Raw genomic sequence first — 16,744 nt, forward strand, 5'->3', positions numbered from 1 at the left:
TGAAGCTGCACAACGCAACGACAGCACGAGCCTTCCGGTGAGAAAAGTGCAGAAGAAGAAGTCCAACTGCTTGCGTAATGCACCGTCAACGTGGTGACTTCACTGTTTACAGGAACGTCTGACATGTGAAAAGTTTCACTTTAGTGTCTTCATCGAAATATCTCTGTCAATAATAATAATATTAATATTATTATTATTATTAATAATAATAATAATAATAATAATAATAATAATAATAATAATAATGATGATGATGATGATAATAATGAAAACTCAGATTCAGATTCAGATTTGACTTTATTAATCCCACAGTGGGGAAATTTCTTTGTTACAGCCGCAAAAGGTTCACACAATTAAGATAAAGATAAAAAATAAACAATCTAAGAAAAGACATATTAACAATATACAAATATACAATAATAATAATAGTAATAATATACTATATACAACTTAGTGCAAATTTAAGTGGAGAAATGTGCAGAGTGCAGATTTATGCAAAAATGTTCAGGTTGTGACTTCACTTTAAGAATGCAATTTTAATGCAATTTTAATTAATTACAAAAAGCCGAACGTAATAAAAGCTATACTCTTTCCTCCACTTAAAATAATAAATACTTAATACTTATTATTATTTATCATTTATAGAATTAATAATAATAATAATAATTATTATTATTATTATTATTATTATAGAATGAAATACTGGATTTTTACTTAGACTGTTCTCAGACTGTTGTCACAGTCTAAAAATATCATATCATTAGATAAAGAGTGTAATTTTAATTATATACATAGATTTTTACATCTACAGTAGTAGTAGTAGTAGTAATAATAATAATATTGTAATCAGTAGTGTAATTTTAATTATAATAAATTACAAAAAGGCAAACATTACATAAGCTATAATATTTCCTGCCATTAAAAAAAAACTTAATACTTCAATACATTTTAATGTTTCAGTTAGGATATTTGAAGTGTTCTCAGTGTTGTCACAGTCCAAATATATAAACAAAACACCTCACACCACAAGATAAAAATCATTTTATTTATATAAATAGATCTTACATTTACAATAATATTAATATTAATAATAATAATAATAATAATAATAATAATAATAATAATAATAATAATAATAACAATGAAAAACTGAATTTTAGGCATTTACTTATTAGAAATAATACATTAAAAAAATCATAATAAAAAGCTTATATAATATTTCCTCTAATATCAAACAAAATACTTTAAAAAATACAATTAATTATGCATCACACAACATATCAATGTCAATCACTTATAAATCTTTATTGAGAAAGATATTTTGACAATAAAGTACTTTTTTATATAACTTTATTATATGTACCATGTTATATTAAAGTTGAACTGATTCCAAGTGTTTCCCCCTAATATTGCACAATAATGGTGACGACACTGTTTAGGAAATGTCAAAAGTATTTAAGTAATTACCTAAACAATAAACACTGATCTTAATTTAGCAATATTAACCCATATGTGCCCAAAGACTATATTATACTACAATTACGACATATGCCACATATGTTCGGTTTCAAATTTTTTGTGTCTTTCTGTCTATGTCCTTTCAGGTTATATTTCCCAGAGTCATCTCAGATTTTGGACATTATTTGGGGAATTTTGGGCTGTCTGGGGAACAAATACTAGTGATTTATTTTGAGTTAAAATAATATAATTCAATAAAAAGTTATTAGATGTATCATGCACTTATTCTACACATATTCATAAATCGCATATCTTATATAGTTTGAATAAAATACTCAGTTAAACTTTTAATTCAAGTAATTATTAAATTATAGAGTTGCTGTTATTGCAATGCATACAGTGTCCTTCATGTTTTGTTTTGGTTCTTGTTTCTTTTGTTTTTTTGTTTTTGTTTTTGATTTTTGGGGGGGGGATTCATACAAAAACAAAAAATTATGTGGGCATTGGTCCAAGTTTTCTTTTGTGAATGTTGTATTTTTGTACATGTTCTGTACTATCAGCGCTCAATAAAAATAAATGTCAAATTATAGAGTTGCATTTGTATTTATTATTTTGAAGGGGAAAGTCGTCTGTTTCCGGTGCTGTCGCCTTGCTAACTTGACGGAGCTGCACAGTTTCGACTTTCCTCTGCCGTGCAACTTGCCACCACCCACTCAAAACAGTGCGGAAATACCCAGATGACGCACTTGAAAGCAACAGAAAAATAGGTTGTGAGTGGGAGAGGCAACAACATAACTTGTGGCTTTAGTCATAACCTGGAGAGAGTTTTAGTCTGGTCCACTCAAAACAATCTCTGTTCCAGGCCTCAACAATGGCAAAGTAGTGCCGATAAACATGAAGGGATCCTACCTCTTTTAAATAATTTTTATTTTTATTTTTTCTAATTATTGGTTCCACTTAATAAAATGATGAAATAGTCCCAACAGTTTATTTAAGACCTAAACATTATTCGCATCTTGGTCAGAAGAGGGCGCTGTAAGTATATAAATAAAATAAATCTACTCTCACTGTCCATTTATTCCTGATCATATTTAGTGACTGTGCTTTTTGTAAACTTTCCAACACGTTTCTTCATTTTAAACTTACTTGTGTCAATAGAAATGGATCTACAAACAGTATCGGATTCAGATTATAATTTTCTTTGTGATAACTTTATTAATTACTTTATAATAAATTATAATTTATATTTAAAGAGTCTAAGTTATTTACTTGTTGCACTCTTAGTTCTTAAATTAGTTATTTGAAAGTATTATAACAATTATTATCACATTAACAATATTCTTATTTTAAAATATCACAGTAACCTGTTGCAAAAGCCCTGGCTCCATGGTGCTTTCAAGTACGGTCGGAAATCACACTACAAGTTGAGAAAACAGCAACAAAATGCAATTCAAAAGGTGGAAATTGTCCATTACAGTTTCCATTGATTCATTGTTGTCCACTTGTTTCCATTGGGGTCCTTTTGGTTTTGTTTGTGACAATTTGTATCCTTTTTGTGACTTTCAAATGCTGATTACAAAGAGAAAAATGGTTACAAATAGGGGCCAAGTATCACAGGCAAAAGATACTAAACAGCTGCAAATAGACACAAAGAAACTATGAAAAGGGGCAAAACAACTACAAAGAGACACAAATTGGCTACAGAATGGGGCAAAAACAACCACAGAAAAAAATAGAGCAACAATAGACCATCAATTTAAAGGAGAAATTGACTAAGAAGAGACACAAAATGGGCACAAAAAGATGCAGAACAACCACAGACAATATCACGTACAATAGACCAAATATTACGAAGAGACACCAAAAAGCAGCAAAGCGACTTAAATCTTCTATGAAAAGAGGCCAAACAAATACTAAGAGACTCAAATGGAGTACAAGGAGACACAAATTACTACAAAGAGGCACAGAATTACTACAAAGAGAAACAAATGGGTTACAAAAAGGTGGAAAACATCATAGAAAAAAATATAGCTACAGTAGACCAATAAGAACAACTACAAAGAGACTCAAACAGCTCACAACGACTATGAAGGGCTAAACAACTACAAAGAGGCACAAATTGGCTACACAATAAGCAAAACAAACCTGGACGTAAAATAACCACAATAGACTAGATAATTAGTGACCCAAAATAACTGCAAAGAGACCAAAAATGGCAATAAATAATCAAAAAACCTCAGAAAGATGTGTAACGACTACGAAGAGACACATAACAACAACAAAAAGATAGATTTAGAGCAGATAAATCCACATTGCCTGTGGGGAAATGCAGCTAAGTACATTTACTCAAATACTGCACTTAAGTACAATTTTGAGGCAAATATTGTACGTTCACTCCACTACATTTAGCAGCCAGCGTTAGTTATTTAGTTTTCAGAGATTTAATATGAAAAAATACAATTCATATAGAATAATTACACATTACCTTTATAAAGTCAACTACATAACAGTATCCTTAGTAGTTAAAATGAGCCCTACCTTGCTTACATAAATGCATCAATAATAATAATAATACAATAATATATTTGGAATATAAATATCAATCTTCTGCATTTACTTTTGATTGACTTTAAGTACATTTTGATACTGGTCATTTTGTACTTTTACTTAAGTAAGTTTTGAATGCAGTATGGAAGATGATTGGGGCTAGGTAGGAGAAAAAAATAATGAGAGGAGGAATTATTTTTAAATTATGCAATAAAGTTAAAATATGATTTCGAGAAATACAGTCAAAATGGCGATCAATAAAGTCAACTTTTTGTGCAAGCTACAAATCTGATTTTCATCAATGCCATAAAATAAGCAATAACTATAACAGTAACAATATTTAAGGGTGCAGTAGTACTAAAATCCCCAGACACACAAATTATTATTATTATTTTTTTTGACATACAGTCATGGAAAAAATTATTAGACCAACCTTCTTCAGTTTATTGTTCATTTTAATTCTTGGTACAACTAAAGGTACATTTGTTTGGACAAATATAACGATAACAACAAAAATAGCTCATAAGAGTTTATTTTAAGAGCTGATATCTAGACATTTTCCATGTTTTTCTTGATAATAACCAAAATAATGTTAAAGAAAACCATGGACAATGGCTAGATATTATTAGACGTATTGAGGAAAATCAGGTTGTAGCTTGCAGTTTACCTTTTCGAACTCAAAAAGTTGACTTTATTCTCGGCATTTCAACTTTTTTTTCTTGACATTGTATTTCGACTTTATTCTCGTCATTTCCACTTTTTTCTTGACATTGTATTTCGACTTTATTCTCGTCATTTCAACTTTTTTCTTGACATTGTATTTCGACTTTATTCTCGGCATTTCAATTTTTTTTTCTTGACATTGTATTTCGACTTTATTCTCGTCATTTCAACTTTTTTTTTCTTGACATTGTATTTCGACTTTATTCTCGGCATTTCAACTTTTTTTTCTTGACATTGTATTTCGACTTTATTCTCGTCATTTCCATTTATTGTCGAAGTACATAATACATTTTTTTCTCTCCCCTCATTTTTTTTTCTCCTACCTGGTCCTAATCCTCTTCGATAACAACAAAATAGCTCATAAGAGTTTATTTTAAGAGCTGATATCTAGACATTTTCTACGGAAGCCCTGAACCGCAAGTGAAGAAATTTTTTTTGGAGATGTTATCTTGTTATTTCGAGATCATATCTCGTTATTTCAAGATAATATCTCATTATTTCGAGATAATACACATATGTAAAAAAAAAAAATAAGAATTAAAAAAAAGAAAATCTTCCAAAATTTTTTTTTTCTTCAGATATTATCTCATTATTTCGAGATAATATCTCGTTATTTCGAGATAATATCTTGTTATTTCGAGATAATTTCAACTTTTTCTTGACATTGTATTTCGACTTTATTCTCGTCATTTCCATTTATTGTCGAAGTGCATAATACATTTTTTTTTCTCCCCTCATTATTTTTTTTCTCTCCTACCTGGCCCTAATCCTCTTCCGTAGTTAACGTCTTTCACGGTTAATTAAAAGCTCTACTTTATGTGTTGGAAGCTAGAGAATCCGAGGCGCACTCTAACGCAGCATAATAAGTCCTAAACGTAGGTATTTCGACTTTATTCTCGTCATTTCAACTTTTTTCTTGACATTGTATTTCGACTTTGTTCTCGGCATTTCAACTTTTTTTTTCTTGACATTGTATTTCGACTTTATTCTCGGCATTTCAACTTTTTTTTCTTGACATTGTATTTCGACTTTATTCTCATCATTTCCATTTATTGTCGAAGTGCATAAAACATTTTTTTCTCTCCCCTCATTATTTTTTTTCTCCTACCTGGTCCTAATCCTCTTCCGCAGTTAAGGTCTTTCATGGTTGGTTAATTAAAAGCTCTACTTTGTTGGAAGCTAGAGAATCCGAGGCGCACTCGAACGCAGCATAATAAGTCCTAAACGTAGGTATTTCGACTTTATTCTCGTCATTTCAACTTTTTTTTCTTGACATTGTATTTCGACTTTATTCTCGGCATTTCAACTTTTTTTTTCTTGACGTTGTATTTCGACTTTATTCTCGGCATTTCAACTTTTTTTTCTTGACATTGTATTTCGACTTTATTCTCGGCATTTCAACTTTTTTTTCTTGACATTGTATTTCGACTTTATTCTCGTCATTTCCATTTATTGTCGAAGTGCATAATACATTTTTTTCTCTCCCCTCATTATTTTTTTCCCTCCTACCTGGCCCTAATCCTCTTCCGTAGTTAACGTCTTTCATGGTTAATTAAAAGCTCTACTTTCTGTGTTGGAAGCTAGAGAATCCGAGGCGCACTCTAACGCAGCATAATAAGTCCTAAACGTAGGTATTTCGACTTTATTCTCGTCATTTCAACTTTTTTCTTGACATTGTATTTCGACTTTATTCTCGGCATTTCAACTTTTTTCTTGACATTGTATTTCGACTTTATTCTCGGCATTTCAACTTTTTTTTCTTGACATTGTATTTCGACTTTATTCTCGTCATTTCCATTTATTGTCGAAGTGCATAATAAATTTTTTTCTCTCCCCTCATTATTTTTTTCCCTCCTACCTGGCCCTAATCCTCTTCCGTAGTTAACGTCTTTCATGGTTAATTAAAAGCTCTACTTTCTGTGTTGGAAGCTAGAGAATCCGAGGCGCACTCTAACGCAGCATAATAAGTCCTAAACGTAGGTATTTCGACTTTATTCTCGTCATTTCAACTTTTTTTTCTTGACATTGTATTTCGACTTTATTCTCGTCATTTCAACTTTTTTTTCTTGACATTGTATTTCGACTTTATTCTCGTTATTTCCATTTATTGTCGAAGTGCATAATACATTTTTTTTTCTCTCCCCTCATTATTTTTTTCTTCTCCTACCTGGCCCTAATCCTCTTCCGTCTTTCATGGTTAATTAAAAGCTACTCTACTTTATGTGTTGGAAGCTAGAGAATCCGAGGCGTACTCTAACGCAGCATAATAAGTCCTAAACGGGAGGCCAGAGTCTTTTTTTTTCGACTTTATTCTCGTCATTTCAACTTTTTTCTTGACATTGTATTTCGACTTTATTCTCGGCATTTCAATTTTTTTTCTTGACATTGTATTTCGACTTTATTCTCGGCATTTCAATTTTTTTGTGCAAAATAATACATTTTTTTTCTCTCCCCTCATTATTATTTTTTTCCCTCCTACCTGGCCCTAATCCTCTTCCGTAGTTAACGTCTTTCCTGGTTAATTTAAAGCTCTACTACTTTATGTGTTGGAAGCTAGAGAATCCGAGGCGCACTCTAACGCAGCATAATAAGTCCTAAACGGGAGGCCAGAGTGGGAGGAGGTTGGCGGTGCGTTTGTGTGCAGTGAGGCGGTGCCTGCCCTGCCTGCTCCAGACTGCGGCGGGCTGAGCTGTTTGCTACAGAAATGGCGGAGGGGGAGTTGGACGTCGACTCGCTGATTTCCAGGCTTTTAGAGGGTGAGTTTACATCCACACTACAGTCATGTTACCCCGCTGTTTGCTGCTAAAGTCCTCCAGGATTATTGAGTTTAGCTTTTGACACCAGTGAGACAGAAAAGGGCCCGCTACATAGTATCCCGGTGTAGGAGTGAACAGGACTAGTCCCGTATGTGAGCTATGAAATCATACCTAATGGCATGTGATACTTTTTGATAAATGGAGTTATGAGAATAAAAAAGTGCGGCTTCACGATTGAAGGAAAGTTATAGTTGGAGAACTGTTTTGTTCCCCGACAGGTCGAGTATGGTAGACAACACTAGACCAACCTTAAAACTAAGTAGCAAATTATTGTTGCCTTCATTAATGTCGCAACACTTATGTTGCACCATTATTGCTCTCATTACTTTGGCATTTGCAAGCTTACAAGCCTTAAACATAAAAACGGGTCTGCCTAATGTGTCCACAAGATTTTAAGAACAAAATACAGCATTATGGGCGGTAGCTTGCTGTCCCATAAGTTGACATTTATTTTATAATAAAGTGCTGATTGGTAAATAAAGTGTGCCGAAATTTTAAGCACACTTGTCTGATCTCTGGGGACACATAAACGTATAGTTTTAGTGTCTATATATTGTTTGCCACAGTCATAAACAAAAAAATGTGAAGTTTTCAGACGGGATTTGGCACGAGGGTTTCTCAGCTGAAAAAGGAAGGCACGTCACAGGGTTTTCGTGGTGTTTATGTGGGAATATTGCTGAATGGTAATGTTTACACAAGCCACAGGCCTTGATGATGTTACACTTTAAATAGATCTGCAGAGTTTGTACCCTGTAAGTGTTTTAAAAAGTTTGTCAGTCCATGTATTGTGTAAAAAGTTTACTTTGCTTCAACATAACAGTGCATGGATTTTTTTACATTACATTACATGTCATTTAGCAGACGCTTTTGTCCAAAGTGACTTACAATAAGTGCATTCAACCTGATGGTACTATACATAGACCATAGGAATCAAGTAAGTACATAACTTTAAGAGCTAACTGTCATTGCTAAGGAGTGCTATATGTTAAAGAAGAAAAGAAGAGAAAAGAATATGTTTTTTTTAGTTTTTTTTAAATATATCTGTTTGGTGACCATTTGATTTGATCCTTTTAAAGATTTTAACATTAATTCACCTGCGGGCAGATAATAAGCTGAACTTTATTATTATTATTATTACTTTTTTTTAATCATAATACAAATGTTGAGATATAATTTGTGTTGTTTCGTTTTAAAGCCATTAGTTTGAGTCTGTTTAACTGCACAAAAGTAACCTCGGTACAGAAAGAGTTGCTGCTCCTCCACCACTGTTATGTGTTGGGTATCAGTGGATTTTTATGGTGCTAAATAAGGGATCCTGAGATAAGTGAGCTGATATGCAAAACCATCCGTCTCCTGAGAACACAGAGACAGTGTCCCTCTGTGTCTTCAGTAAACATGTGGACAGGCGAGGCAGCAGTGAACAAACATTCAAAGTGCTAAAAATCACACGCGCATAGAAAGTGTTTGGCACAATGTGGATCAACATGTCAGTAAAGCCCAATCATCTGGATTGATTGGGGCCAGTTATAGAATAGTGCTTGTTGTGTGTCAGCTGTTCAGTGGCAACAATGTGAGCGGGCAGTCAGCTGGGCAAGGCCGTAGCCTACTGTAGCTAGTCGTTAGCTGCCTACATATTTAGTTGCTTTTTTATGCAACAACTAGGAAACCTCAGCGGAGGAAATTGGAGGGATCGGGCCCTAAAGGCTTCCAGATGTGAGCGGTGAATATATCCAACCATCCATCTTCTTTCAGCCACTTTCTCTTTCCATCTACAGCTAGTTTTATGATTCCGGTTGGCTCATTTTAGGTCGCAGATAATAAGCACATTTTTCTGCTGAAGTTCTCAAAGGCTTAGTGTCGTCCAAACACAAACCAAGAAGTTTTTTTTTTACCAGTTTTAGAACATTTTATTTTGGCAGAGTACAATAATCTCCTCTAATCGTCTGTTCTTTTTCATCGTCATCAGCAGATGAACTTTGCTCGTTGCCACTGTACAGTGGGTGTTCATGTTTTCCATTATTCTTCGCACTTTCATTGTCCCTTTTTGCAGAATTTAGATTTGGCTCAGGAACTGACTGATCAAAATAGGTCTGTCTGTGTTGGTTATTTTCAATGTTGATTAACCCATTGAAGCCTGGAAAGCAGATACGTCGTTTTGTAGTATTTCTATAAGCTCTCATACTTTTTCAATTTCATTTCTATCTGCTACAGAGGCTGAAAAATCTATTATTTAGTAGAAGCGTTGACACTTCTGTTGAATTTCCAGAAAAACTTCAGGTTTTAGGGGCTTATTTTAAAATCGCCCAGAGGTTTTACAGGCGTTTTAGGCGTCAGTTGGTTAAGAGAATCAATATCAGTTTTAGTGACCGCAAGGTAAAACAGTGAAAGTGTTCTAAATATAGCATACAGACAGACCTTTCTGACAGGGAACTGAAGCTGTTAAATGCTTTCTTTAAAGCCACCAGACTCCATTAACAAAAAAAGGAATTTTACCTTGCAGAACTCGAGTTACTGGTCTACCGCTGCACAGATTTGTTTGTTTAATTGTGCTGTTTGGTGAATCTAAACCAACTCTTTAATACGGCAAAGTCAGACAATAACACAAACTAACTCTGGTTCTGCAAGGTAAAATTACTGTTTTTGTTGATGGAGTCTGGTGGCTTTGAAGGGAGCGTAGGTGGAAGTAGCGGCTTCAGTTTGCCACGTGTTCGGGCTGTCTAATGGCAATATTCTAAATATAACATACACTTTTTTTTTTGGTGGCTAAAGTACATGTCGCTGCTGACTGCTTCTCCAAATTGGGGCCATGCCAACATCATCTAGATACAACCCTTCTACCTAAAAACATGCACACCTAAGAAAAATCTCTATCAGTTGAAGTGCACGCTATATTTGGAATATTTTCACCGTTTTGCCTCGCCAATAGACAGCCCTTTCTAACGTAGAAATGAAACTGTTACCAGGCTTCTTTGACAAAAACAGTTATTTTACTTCTTTTTAAAAAAATCAAAACTAACCCTTTACAACAACAATAACACAAACTAACCATTTAAGCTAGTGGTAGAAGGGAAGGCCTCCTCTTTTCTTCTGCAAGGTAAAATTCCTGATTTTCTCAAAGAAGTCTGGTACAGGGTAGAACGTAGAAACATGATCTCCAACCTAAACGACAGAGCAGACCGTTTGTAAAAACCACCCATAACGACATGTGAGCGTTTGTTAAAATGAGCGTTTCACTGCTCTTGGTACTGCGGAGCGTTCTAAAAATAGCATGCAGGTCGTTATACATACATGTACGTAGGGATGGCTACCTTTCACATTTGAACCGATACGGTACCGGTACCTGGGAATCGGTACCGGTACTCAATGGTACAAATTTTCGGTACTTTTGCGTTTGTTTGTGTGGTAATAAATGTCAATTTGTTTAATAATAAAATCTAATTTTTTCAATTCAACATATTTATTTCTCAAAATATAAACTTCAAAACAATATAAAATCCAGGATGAGCAGTGCTGTATTGTTGAGCAAACATGCATTTTGTAACATGAAGGTTGCAGTTTAAAGTTAACGCCGTTTAGGTACCGAAACATGGTACCGTTTGATTTTTCATGAATCGGTACTCGGTAGTACCGGCGGAATTCCGTCGGTACCTATAAAAGTACCGAATTCGGTACCCATCCCTACATGTACGGTTCACGATTGTAAAACATTTTTTAAAAAAGGCTGCAGTTTCTGTAAATTTAGGCTAAAAAACCACTGACTTAGGTTTAGGGTAATAAAACTTCCTGGTATGGCGTTCTAAAAGACAGTTTAAACAGTAAATACATGTACGTCAATGCCGGAAGTGAAGTAGGTACAAGGGTGAGCCACGTAAATTCCGTTAAAAAAAAAAAGGAAGTTACCTAAAAAGTTCTTTACTTTAGTTTTCACATGTGACACGAACCCCATTTTCTTGGCTGAAAGTCCGCCATGTGTGATATCCGCCATTTAAACATCGCCGTCGATTAAGATGTCTGCGGAGGACAGTCGAAAACATAAATGAGTCGTATTTTGCCGCCCGTACAAACGCCTTATATTAACTTTTTTGAGGGGAGAACAGTCTGAACGTAGGTAATACACACTATGGTTCATTAAACCCCACTTAACAAAGATCCAAACTATCTCTTTACATCAATTAGATGTTAGATGTCGTCTATAAAATCTCAGAAAATGGTGAAAAGTGCATGTCATGATCTGCTAAATCTCAAGCGAATATATTAAAAAAAAGTTTATCAAAACCAGCAAGTGTCGTCCTGCTCTCTTCTGCAAATGTAAGATGTAATCGAGCTGTATCATATCAGGTGGCTAATGCTATGCTAATAGAGACACACAGGCAAAAAATACACCAGTTTGTCTTTACTTGTCTGTAAGGGCTGCGTTTTATTTTAAGACCTGACCTTTCAACAACACAAAGACGTCTCACAGGTTTTCCTTACTGATGAAACCTTGATATCCTTCATCCGAGCTTACTTTACAAGATCACATCTACAGCCTGCTTTGATTTAGATGTTTACTAAATGGGCCGTCGGTGGCTTTCTGCTGGCATTCGGCTCAGGATTCAGTCCCTGCCGGCTTTTTTCGCTTTTTCTTCTCTGCAACAATAAAGGGAGATTTTCCCCCGAAGCGAGGATGGGACTTCTATTAATCACTTGGATAGGACTCTGATCTGATCTCTCACTTTTCCAAACGGTGCCAGTTGGGAACCTACATGCTCGTGCACACAGGCGCCCATATGGAGAGCTCTCTGATCTCCTATTAAATGTCAACAGGCACAGCTGTCCCTGGTAGAAATTAACCTACCCTTTTGGTGACACACACAGGGGGAGAGTGTAAAAAGGGCAATACAGTAGACTTTCTGCTCCTCTCCGATGAGGTCCTCGTGTCTCTATATGTATATGTATGTATCATATATGTGATAACGTGTGTTAAAGATTCTGGAGTTTGTTATTATATGAAGTCAACACACAAATAAATTCACCCTTCCCATCAGAGATAGATAGATAGATAGATAGATAGATAGATAGATAGATAGATAGATAGATAGATAGATAGATAGATAGATAGATAGATAGATAGATAGATAGATAGATAGATAGATAGATAGATAGATAGATAGATAGATAGATAGATAGATAGATAGATTAGCTTAACTCAAAATCCGTGGAATAGCCAGAATCACTAAAATTTCCGTGAAACTGACACGGATTTCGCTACAATGCAAATTAATGATGGAATAGCCACGGGATATGACTATTGGTTTGTTCCAAGTCACGTGACTTTCAAGGTTCCGGCGGTCAGAACAAAAAACATGGCGGACAGTTCTCTCATTTTAAGTGAAAAGATCAATATTTTGACTTAGTTGCTGCATAAAAATGGATTTTGATCACATTTCTAGCAAGAAATATATGTTTTATTTTCTAAATATTCACTCAGTGAATGTACATAATCACTTTGTATGTTGGAATAGCCACGGGATATGACTGTCATTAACTTGCATTGTAGCTAAATCCGTGTCAGTTTCACGGAAATTTGAGTTATTCCGTGGCTATTCCACGGATTCCTGTGAGACCAGGTTGATGGATGGATGGATAGATAGATAGATAGATTGATTACTTTAGTCATCCCCGAAGGGAAATTCGGTTGTCACAGCAGTCCGGTATTTAAGTACAATAAAAATAAAATACAATAGAATAAAATAAAATACTGAGGTAGCATAAATAAAAACAACAATAGAAAAAAACACAGAATAGAACAGAACAAGGACACTTAAGAAGTTAAAAAAAAAAAAAAAGTGCTCCTTCTGAACGCCAGCATGTGCTCAGTTTATCGTCCCTCTCACCCCCACAGTCTGTCTCTAATACATCCATGGCCTGTCCCCTGTCCACGTCCCCCTGTCCCCCCGTCCACAAGCACAAACAGAACAGTGTTGTGTCGTTTGTATGAGTCACATTGTTTGTTTCCCATGTACAGAGCCAGGCCTGTGTATGAACTAGAGCTGTCAGTTTTTCTCTATAATCCCATCCAAATTCCTTTTTTTTTTTTTTTTTCAAACTTCTCTTTATTGGGTTTTTATTCTTTCGTTCACATACAAAAATAAAGAATGTACATGTTCATTTATGCTTAAAATCAACACGAAAGAACAGAATTATAGTAGAAAAATAAAAGCAATAAAAAAAAAGCCACAAAAAAAACAAAAACAAAACAACAACAACAACAACAAAAAAAACCCTAGGTGGAGTCAAATCAAATATCAAAACAAAAATAAGGTTTACAAATAAAAAAGATTTAAATATTAATAATACAACTCGGAGGATGTCAAGTTTTCCAAAATTTACATTTGTTAATTTTTCATGGGGTTATATTTAGTATAATAATCCATAAATGGCTGCCATATCGTGTAAAAGGTATCTATCTTACCTCTCAGGGTGAATTTTATTTTTTCTAACTGCAAATGTTTCATTATATCATTCATTAAAGTTTGATAGACTGGAGGATTTTTTTGTTTCCAGTTCAGCAGAATTATTCTTCTCGCTAACAGTGTCACAAAACAAATCACATTCTTTTGGTTGTTTGACAAAGAGAGCTCCATGGCAACTGACCCAACCCCAAACACTGCAAGAACTGGGTCTGGTTTAATTTGTCCAAATTCCTTTTGACTATTATTTATAATATTCAAATTATAATAGGAATTGTAATTCTCAAATGTAGTGTATTATTTACATTTACTGTGAAGCTATACGCTGTATATACAGGCCTACACTGTAATAAATTATTCTGTAATCATTTAATTTTACTTAATATATTTGATAAAATGTATTAAATATAAATGCGTCCTTGATTTTGAGGCAGTTGTTTAACTAATTTTAATTTTAAAAATGTTTATGATGGTAGAATCTACTTATTTTGACCACATTAAATATAATCTTTATGTGTATGTAATTCTAAATCGAGAGAATTTTGAATGAATCCAACACAATAGAATTAGTCCGTTTTTAATTAACAGGCACTTCCTGTTAAGTTATTAACTCAACTTGTAACTTAGTTAGATTTAATTAACAATATTGCATGCAATCTGTTGCCTAAATTTAATTGAGTAGCTATTGTTTATCTTTTTTTTTTACAGTGTACGCAGATGCCACAGGCAGCATGTGGTTGTTAATTGATCACTTTAATCTATAAGGTCAAACAAAAATATTGTGTACATTACAAGAGCCATTTGAAACTTTTGATCACATGTTTTAATAACTAAATTGTATTTTAAATGGGACTGAAATCAATATGTAGCCAGTGTCTGCTCAGCTGGAGTGGCTTCACAAACACGGAGTGTGCGGTAACTTAATGACGTTATTTGAATAAATGACAGCGGGGACTGTGATATGAGTTGGCTGGCAACTACATATTTGAATAGATATATTTAATTTTTTTATTAACTATGCAATTTATATCAACCCGAACTAAACTGCAACCTCCAGGGCTGAATAATGAAGCCAATGTGGAAGTGCCTAAACTGCAGTTCCTTGAATGTCCACTTGAGGCTGGCTCCAAAAGGGAGTTGATCCACATAGACCCCCTATGGTAAATTACTCAACTTTACAGCAGAAATAAACATGTTTACAACTTTCTTTTTTTTTTTTTTTTTTTAAAAAGCAAATTTCCTGTTCATGACAACTGAATTTCTATCTAACTCAAATAATATTAAGCCTTAAAATTAGAGTCAGGGGACTGTGGGGAGATTTTCTCAATTAAACAGAAATTGCATTGGATTACAATCTTAGATCTTAATTTAGAAACAAAAGTAAGAATCTTAAGACATTCCAGCAGCTTTGATAAACTGTGGGTTGTGCTAAATGCTAATTGCAGCAAGCTATGACGCTAACTTACCAGTGTTTAATAGGTGTATTATTTAAAATGCACTTCAAAGCATGTGCTAATTGGCACAAAACTCAAAGCTAACATCGATGGGAATGTCTTTAGTGTTTGAGTTGTGTAGATAAGACACAGATTTCAGATTGATCCAAAGACACTCTTTCTTTGCATGTGTCCTCCAGCAGTTGTTTGGTGAAGCGGTTGACAGGCGTTGTACAGCCGACAGGCTAAACCTGATCAACTGACAACACCGTTTACAATCACTGAAACCTCCTCGGTGGCCTCCGCGTGCAGGTTTCTGCCCTCTGGTTTCATTTGTCACTCTGAATACAATTTCTTGTCTTTTTCTGTCTTGTGACCAGTCAGAGTTGAAATGGTGTATAGATGGAAGCTATTTGTCTGTATAAATAAATGGCATTTGTATGTCTGGCTCTATCTTTACCTTTTTCCACAAAGGTAGTTCCAAGGTAGTTAATCTTGAACCAGTTATTCGCTTTTCGACTGCCAAAGAAGCAGCTCTCTGCCAGGAAAACTGGTTCCAGAGCGTCACCAAGTCTTTGCTGGTCTTGAACCACAAACAACTTTGGGGGCTGGGGGCGGACCAATGAAAGCGTGTATCATTCATTTGATTTGATTTGTTTAACTGCAATGTTGTGGCTCGGCTGTGGCTCAGTTAGTAGAGTTGGTTGGCCCCCAACCGAAGGGTTGGTGGTTCGACCCCTGACCATCGCAGCCTACATGTCGAGGTATCCTTGAGCAAGATACTGAACCCCAAATTGCTCCCGATGCTGCGTTCTTCGGTGTGTGAATGAATTCCTAATGGTGGCAGGTGGGACCGTTTAGGGTAGCCTCTGCCACCAGTATGAATGTGTGTGTGAAAGGGTGAATGAGCATAGTCTGTAGTGTAAAGCGATTTGAGTGGTCGCAAAGCAACTAGAAAAGCGCTATATAAGTGCAGGTGCATTTACCATTTACCAAGTGCAGGTCCATCGATATGTGCTCACATTAGCTGGTTAGCATTAGCGGTCTAGCCTATCATAAGTTTACAACAAAGTCTAGCATTAACATCTTGCATTCAGTGTTATTAAGAACTTAATTGCCGTCCATCAAGACGAAATTAATGTGTTGTACATGTCACGTTTGGATGCCAACGTAGGCTCGTAAAGCCAGGAGCAACATTTATAAAGAGATTATGTAGTCCAACATTGTTATTATACTTGCTGAGAGAGCGGAGACGTTTCCAGACGTATACAGTGCCTAATGACGTCTCGAGCCTGTGGAAAAACAACCAGGTTCT

General features: G+C 34.9%; 1 protein-coding gene across 1 annotated transcript in view; it reads left to right on the top strand.

Moving 5' to 3' along the window:
• Window positions 1-7,338: 7,338 nt before the first annotated feature.
• LOC131989846 (serine/threonine-protein phosphatase PP1-beta catalytic subunit) overlaps window positions 7,339-16,744 on the top strand; it is a 39,129-nt gene continuing 29,723 nt past the window's right edge. Inside the window, exon 1 of the mRNA XM_059355193.1 lies at window positions 7,339-7,484. Coding sequence (XP_059211176.1) covers window positions 7,433-7,484 — 52 coding nt within the window. The 5' untranslated portion in view covers window positions 7,339-7,432. The remainder of the gene's footprint in view (window positions 7,485-16,744) is intronic.

This window comes from Centropristis striata, chromosome 17, assembly GCF_030273125.1.
Source record: "Centropristis striata isolate RG_2023a ecotype Rhode Island chromosome 17, C.striata_1.0, whole genome shotgun sequence".
Taxonomy (NCBI): domain Eukaryota; kingdom Metazoa; phylum Chordata; class Actinopteri; order Perciformes; family Serranidae; genus Centropristis; species Centropristis striata.